The sequence below is a fragment of the Rhyacophila brunnea genome, unplaced genomic scaffold (assembly GCF_057557595.1).
Source record: "Rhyacophila brunnea isolate RB1 unplaced genomic scaffold, BYU_Rbru_1.0 scaffold_23, whole genome shotgun sequence".
NCBI lineage: Eukaryota > Metazoa > Arthropoda > Insecta > Trichoptera > Rhyacophilidae > Rhyacophila > Rhyacophila brunnea.
This window is the reverse complement of record NW_028232893.1, coordinates 26,507,650-26,515,685: the sequence shown is the minus strand read 5'-3', so window position 1 is coordinate 26,515,685 and position 8,036 is coordinate 26,507,650. Positions and strand designations below refer to the sequence as shown.

Sequence of the window (8,036 nt, the reverse complement as noted above, 5' to 3'; positions counted from 1 at the left end):
ATAGGCAACGCACATCAGACGGAATAACCTCCAAACATTTCAGGCACATAGCAATTGTGACACTGCCAGTGTCATTCGGAATTAAGCCTTTTGTGGCTTTGACAGCTGCGCCATCGATTACTACACCTCCACTGCCGCCCGTAGTGATGATAAAATTTAGGTTTAAAATTTCCGTATAAAAGATAAGAGCTTTCTTAAGTTTTTCTTCATCTTTGGGAATGATTTGAGTGTTTATCTCGGCACCTTGAAATGTCTCCTGCAATGCCCTTTTCAGATAAATGCTGGATTTCAAAACTTCCTCATTTGTTTCCAAATTTTCATCTGTCACCATCAATACCAGGCACTTCATTTTCTGCAATTAAAACGGGTTCCAATTATTAACAGACTTTAACCACGCTATATGGGGTTGATAAGGTAACGGAGGCGAGCAATAAATACGCCTAAGACTGAATACTAAAAAGACAAAAAATATGGGAAAAAGAGCTCAAATTAATTATTATAAGCTGTTTAATCTGAGTTAATCACGGAGATAATTTCTAAATTAACCCATTGGAGACGATCGGTGCCAATACGCCGCTGCTGACCAAGTGATACTGATTGTGAAATAGTGATCACAAAAAGAAGAAAACATGATTTCGTTTTAAAATCTACCAGGGCTCGAAATGGAGCGGAGCGCACTGGAGCGCCGTTCCGGTTCATAAAATCTCCAAAACTATCGCTCCTTCTCGTGGAAAAATTTATTCGACCATTTGAGCTAGATAGGCCATATAAAAAAAATAACACAGTTTTTATATTATAAAATACATATAAAATTAAATAACTATAATATTTTTGTAAAGCGCTCCGGTTCGTAAATTTTCCATTTCGAGCGCTGAAATATACTGAAATTTCTGTTGAATTTTTACTTTTTCTAAATTGAATTAAATTTAATTAAGTAATTTATTTCGTAATTAGGTAATTGCAGCGCTCGAAATGGAATATTTTACGAACCGGAGCGCTCAATATTTTATGAAAATGTTAACATAGTTATCTAATTGATTGTGTATTTTATAAAAATAAATGTGTTATGCCGTGTCCACATTGGCAACAAGTTGCTGGCAACCTCATTAAATTTCGATTAAAATAATTTTTGGTCAAACAAATTTTAATAATTATCGTGAAATTTAATGAGGTTACCAGTGTGGACAAATTTTTAGATTTTTAAGTTAAATGGCAAATCTAGCTCATTGTCAAATTAATATGTCCACGAGACGGAGCGATAATTTTGGTGATTTAACGAACCGTAACGGCGCTCCGGTGCGTTCCGGTCCATTTCGAGCCCTTACGGTAATTGTGGCGTCGACGCTGTCATGAGCTTTTATGATTTTTTTTTTACAAAAACAGTTTATTCCATGTAGACAATTATAATAAATACCCTTTTCTGTCGGCGCATAGGCTTTTTGATCCAATAATTATTAATTTAAAATCTTCATACATTTTGATGCATCATTATCACAAACTAAGATTATATTATGTAATATTAGGTTGGGGTAGGTTAGGTTTGGTTTGGTCTAAAAAGAAAGTTATAAAATCTCATGACGGCAGCTGCGGCACATTTACCTGTAATTATTGTCCCACCTATTATTAATTATTGACACACCTATTGTCCTACTGGCACTTCATGTCAATTGTAATATGTTAATGGTCACGTGGAAATAAGTAAAATTTGAAATTTTCATACATGTTGATGCATCATTATCACAAACTAAGATTATATTATTATGTAATATTAGGTTGGGGTAGGTTAGATTAGGTTTGATCTAAAAAAAAAGCTATAAAATTTCATGCGGCACATTTACCAATTTTTTGTCATGAAGAAAGAGATGAAGTTCATTACTAAGTTCTACAATTAATTCTTATTGATATCGCATAAAGTATTGCGATCGTGTTAAAATTCGAAGTCCAGATTTTGAGTGATTTGTATCTGGTATCGTCCAGTGATGACAGTATGATTTTTGTTTTTTCAAATACTGAAAAAAATTCGGGGCTCCCTGGCAGGAGCTCCACGGCCCCCCAGGGGGCAAAAACTGGAGAAGTACTGCTCTATAGTACTTACTGTATTATTACCAAAAAAAGTTCTAAATACTAGCACAAAAGGAAAATGTCGGTAGGTAAAAAAAAGTGATCATCCCAATAACTTACTGTAACAATATTTTCGGTGATGTTGAAGTACAAGAAATTAAAACAATAATAATTACAGCCACTCGGCGATCAACTTCGCCTACCTATCCACATTCAAACAGTTAACAGACATAAACCATGACATATGCATGACATGAACTAATAATTACAAAAGTTTTGACGAATACGAAAAACAAACGAAACGTAACAAGAAACAAATGAAAATGATCATAGAAAATTGATGATGATGATTGTCATAGATAGGTGACGGCTGTGGCCGATGGCGGGAACAATATAATATGACATAGATAATAATGTCGCGGAAAGCTACGAGAAACGAATGTTACTATCTTTTTTCACACTGAGTACATTACGAAAATTGATAAAAATAGGATTTTCGCAAAACGCCGTTATAGATTGCCATCTGCGTCATAGATTTTTTTTGTACATTTAAACATGTTTTTAAATCATCGTAAACGAACATTCCAGCAAGAAAAATAATGACGATTCGAAAGGAAATACATTTTGATTACAGAAAAGAGAATGTTTTGTATTTTTTCGAAAATACCAAAGACGAAAATACTCTAATAGTTTTCTAGATATGGCAGCACTGGCTTGGCATATTTTGACGTTTCGTGCGTGCATGTGGCTAACGTGTATTCAATTTTGTAAGGTTAAAATTGAAGCCGCGCAATAAAACGATTTTACCCACGTGCGTCGACTTATTTGTAATAACTAATAATATACAAATAGTTTAACGTTTACAGAAATGGGAAAATTTAGGTCTAAACTGAAAGGTGCCACGAAGGGGAAAAGGTGGCGAAAAGGCCAATCCTCGAGTTCGAATCCATCCACCACAAAATTCCGTGATATGGCAAAATCAAAATTCTTTCACGAAAATCTAGGTTTGTTTTTGTTAATAATTTTCACTTTGTCTTGCATGCTTATCTTTTGAGATTTCTTACACTTTAATTATCTACGAAATATAGTCGTTTTCAACATAGGCACTCGATTAAGTACGTATTTTTTTTAATTGGGTTGGCGGTGTGTTTTGTTTTTACAAATTATTACCGTCGGGGTTTGGCTAATTTGACGCATGGATAATATGCTATAAATCGATCAAATTTTATTATGCCAAAGACCAAAAGTGCTGCTGACTAGAAATTGACGAAATAATGATATGACTTTCCACGAAACTAAGTATAAAAATAAAAATTAATAAGGCATTAAAGTGACACATTTCTTTCAAAAATAATCGATGTGCCAAAAACAATAGACAATAAGACCCCGCATAAGTAATTATAAATCAAAATTGTAAAGCTCATAATAATCCTAGGATACGGTAATGAATTGCCAAAAATGTTATCTCAGATGTGTCATTTTGCACATGGATGACTTATAGCGTCTGTACTTCACGTGCATTGATTTACTGACACCAATAGTGTGTAAATTCAACTATCGCGATATAACTATTTACACGTAAAAGTGCTGACTGTCTTGCCAATCTCATTTTTCAAGCGTAAGCGAGACGAGTTGTTCTCATTTTATGGTGTTATTTGACTGGTTGTGAAAATTGGTAAACGTCAAAAATGCTCTGTGCAGTGTAGTTAATTTTTTCCGGCAGGTTCGCCACTATCGTTCTATTGCACAAGCGCAGATATCTAACAAATTCCAACTGTCACGTTTGTCTGTCTGATGAGCACTGGTGTGTAAAACTCCCACCTCCGCACCCGTTACGTATATGCAGCCACGTCGATGCGCGGCCGCCTACCACAACCATTACGTATGCCAGATCAAAGAATTTAAGCCCTTATTTTGTCCCGAGCAGAGCCGCACGGGACTGGTGATGCAACCTTGTACCAAAGTGCGAATGCATGATGTTAATTTATATGGCAACTATCAAAGTGACTTTAATTTGAAGAGTCGCAAGGGGAGTCAGGAGTGTCCCGCTCCCCGTACGCTCTGGCGAATTTAGTATAGGCCGCAAAATTGGCCTCGGTTGCCACCATGTCCGTGTGTCCTATTGGGCACGAATGGGGTCGGACCCGGGCAAACAACTCCACTCGTTCGGGGCCCATAAGTGGAGTCTCACAGGACGTGCTCTGCGTCCTGCTGATCGTGTCCACATGAGCAACCCGACCCATGTCCTGCCAAGCCAAACCTCTGCAGTTTGGCCGCAAAGTTTCCATGGCCAGTCATGAATTGACTGGTCCAGTGGGTCGGATGAAAGAATGAAAGCTTGCTCAGTCTGCCTCTAAGGCGCCCTCTGTGGCTGCGTGTCCGGAAACTTGTACGTATGCAGTTCTCTGTATCACACTTCACCGTGAAATGTTGTATCGACAATATATGGCCGTATATTAAAGACTGTTCAACCTCTTTGGGTCGTATAGTACTGACATAAAACTCATGCCTAAATAAAACACGGTTCTTGTCGGTTTACACTTAGGAAGACAGCAGCAAACAAATTTTGGTAATAGCCGATATACTGGATTATTTGTTAGGTTAGGATAGGTTTTCATTCTTGAATTCATGAATTTTGCCAAAATCAGCCATGAAAATTGAATATTGATTCAATTTTCATATTCATATTGAATCTAATAAAATTGGAGACCGTATAGTATACGGTCATCTCTTTCCGATAAGAAAGCTCACGGTGAAATGTTTTACGTACAATTTACATGTAACCCTGTGGCTGGACCACATGATTTTAGAGTTAAGTGTTATGTTGGTACAGAGCTGTTAGATTTGGTCCCTTTTTTTTTGCTTCATTTTCATGTTTAGAAGAATGTTTCCCTCAATATCTTTAGATTTAATAAATGTCTTTCCTTATGTTTATTATTCATCATATTTATTTATTTGTTTTTCGTATTTCTAAAATGTGACATAGTTTATCATGACGTACATGTCAATTCTTTCTCAGGAGCAAACAGCGGACTTACAAGTGACGCTTTGAAAAAACACAATGCCATAAACGTGTTCGGCCATGGGATACCTAATATCAAGAAGCCTGCGGCGGAAAGTGAATTGTCTATTGCTAAAAGCCTCCAAGACATATCACTCTATGATGATGGTGGAGAAGGAGACGGCAGCGAATCTAGTGTCGCCACCTTCAAGACATTTCAAACATTCGCCTCTGATTGGAGCGCCTGTTCTAATGCCAGCTTTACCAGGTACTAGAGTAGAATTTACCTCAATTTTCTTTTAAATTCAGTATTAACATAGTTGTACAACGTCTTCAATATTCTACAGCTCTATTGGAACCGTGATCTCCTCCACTACCTTTTCACTCTTCATTATTTAGTAAAATCCTATAATCTTGGGATACTATTCTCTCGTGCATCCATGACTTCCATGGTCTCTTTTCTAGATTCCTACCGTAGTTCAACATCAAGACATTCCTGTTTTTTTTTGCTGCTACATTGTTTGCAAACACAATGTCTGCATATTTTTTCTACTGGTTTGTGACCATTTCCTCCCTGTCACTTGCCAATCATCGTGGAAGTTGAAATCCAGTTGTATTGGATACAAGGCAGGCAATGTTAAAACTCTTGAGGTATCCATATCAACCGTAGACCAACGTCGCAATCTCGCTTCGATTGTGACGAGGGGCTGCAGACTACTTTCTTATTTCCTCGCTTCTTCCAGTATTCGCATAGACATCTGTTCTAGAATCTGAGTACTCTACAGTGGTAAATCAGAATGCAGCCGTCGAATACATGGGATTTGATTCAATCGAGAACAACTCGATTCCCAGAGATTCCGCATTAAGTTAAATGTCACTCCAGCAATTCCCAATCGGAAAGTGACCTCCCTTTGCGAAGTGCCATATCCCATAATGAGCACCTCCAGGTTTTTGCTGGACAGATTGAAATCTGGATTGGATTAGGTGCGTTTGCGGTGGTTTAATTTTCCGTTTAGGCTAACGTGACACGGATTATTATGGAGCACGTCAATTGCCACCTGACTACCTTCAATTAAACTTAAAACTGAATAAGACTGCATCATCAGCGTAGTCCTTAGTCACAAGAACTACCGGTTAACTATTATTATTTGAATTACTTGTATAATATAATTTAAGGTTGCTGAAAGGATTCGATTCAAAATGCGCCCTGCACAAGGAGATGCTGGCTATCCTAGCAGCGGTAACAGAAGTAATTAAAGAAAAAGGAGGATCAGAGACCAGCACCGAATATTATGCTGCTCTGGTAAGTTCATATTTTGAAACACAATTCAACCACAGTAAAAACTTAAGAAATGCAAAAAAATTGCACAAGTATAATACTGCCCTGCTAAGTAAATTAACATTAACACACACGGAACCGGAAATTTAGTAGGCACATCTACGATCATAAACGATATCGATGAAAATCAAAAAAAAAAAATTTTAATTTTAATATTTTTCCCCCATACATTTCATAATTCGTATTTCAAATTTTTTTTCAATTTTCGGTCCCGTGGAATTCGTATTAACGAGGTTTTACTGTAGTTATGTATAATGGAGCAATATTTTAACTCTTACTCCCAGCTGCCTAGCCTAGCCTAGCATATGCGAAAACTCCCAAGCGATTTTTGACAAAAAATCGTCGATTTAGTTTTTTTTAAATAACTAATTCTACACATGTTTTAAAAATTTGAAACTTTTTTTGTGTGTTCTCAATGGTGTATAAAGCAATAATAAGTAATAATATTGATAGTTTACATCAATAAAACAAAAGAAAAAAATAATGTATCAATATTTATTTAGAAATGAACGGATAAAACTATGTTTGAATAACAAAACAAGTGTGACAACATTTTTTTATTTATAATTGTTTTATCAAATTTTATAATATAATCTATCCTTATGTAGTAACAGAAAAAAAATAAACAAATTATTATTTATCTATGAAATAGAATTTTTATAAAGTAATCAAAAAAAATCGTATAGTGTTCAAGGTATTCAAGAATATTATTCAATTCACGAAATCGCAAGAGAATTCGATACAGTATCGACGACTAACTGATATGGGAATGAAGTAATTTCAAAAAATAAGTCTCAAAGCACTAAATCATTTATAATAATTAAAGACCGGATCTTTCAAGTCTTTAACCGTCAACCCATAAAAAAACACATTAAAATGGTGGACGAATCCAATATCCTAAGGAGACTTTTGCCCAAATGATTCTTAGTATGGATTTCTACAATTAGTCAGTTGTTTTTTCTGGCAGCTCAGGTGCGATGGTAATTATTGTAATTAAAATAATCGTATTGCCAATATTTTAACGCGACGTCCGGGCGACTAAAAACGAATTCAAATTCGCAAACTGTAATTAAAAAGGTCGCATTACAAAATTGATGGTTTGTTTTATTGCAGGTAAGTAATGGTAAACCATTTTTATAAAATGCGTGTAGAATATGTTTTTTCATAATTAAATATCGAATAGCTTTTGCGTACCTACCACTAATATAAATACAAATATTGAAAGATTTTGTCCGCTGACCCGTTTTATGTTCTAAGTGTATCATATTGATACCTATTAGTATTACCAAGCAACAATACCGTACCTACATATCGATAAAAAAGTCACATACCTACTTGTTTTTCTTTAGATATTTAAGTATTTTGAGGATGCTCTGCCCAAACTGGTCTATTTGATTATAAACTATTGACATTGAAGAATTTCATCAAATCGATCGTAAGAAATTTCATCTTCAAAATACCAGTGGCGTACATCTGTAGATGCGAAACATCCCTGAAAATATTCGTTTGAACCTACTATTATAATATTATGTATTGCGTAAGCCGTAATTGCATTCTTCTAAAGGTTTTGCAATATAATATTGCTTCAGATTTTCACTTAGTCATTGTATTACGTTAATATTTATTGTTGTTTAA

General features: G+C 35.5%; 1 protein-coding gene across 1 annotated transcript in view; it reads left to right on the top strand.

Moving 5' to 3' along the window:
- The first annotated feature begins 2,787 nt into the window (after positions 1–2,787).
- LOC147069774 (RRP12-like protein) overlaps positions 2,788–8,036 on the top strand; it is a 33,186-nt gene continuing 27,937 nt past the window's right edge. The window contains exons 1-3 of the mRNA XM_085950533.1: positions 2,788–3,065; positions 5,081–5,330; positions 6,239–6,365. Coding sequence (XP_085806659.1) covers positions 2,930–3,065; positions 5,081–5,330; positions 6,239–6,365 — 513 coding nt within the window. The 5' untranslated portion in view covers positions 2,788–2,929. The remainder of the gene's footprint in view (positions 3,066–5,080; positions 5,331–6,238; positions 6,366–8,036) is intronic.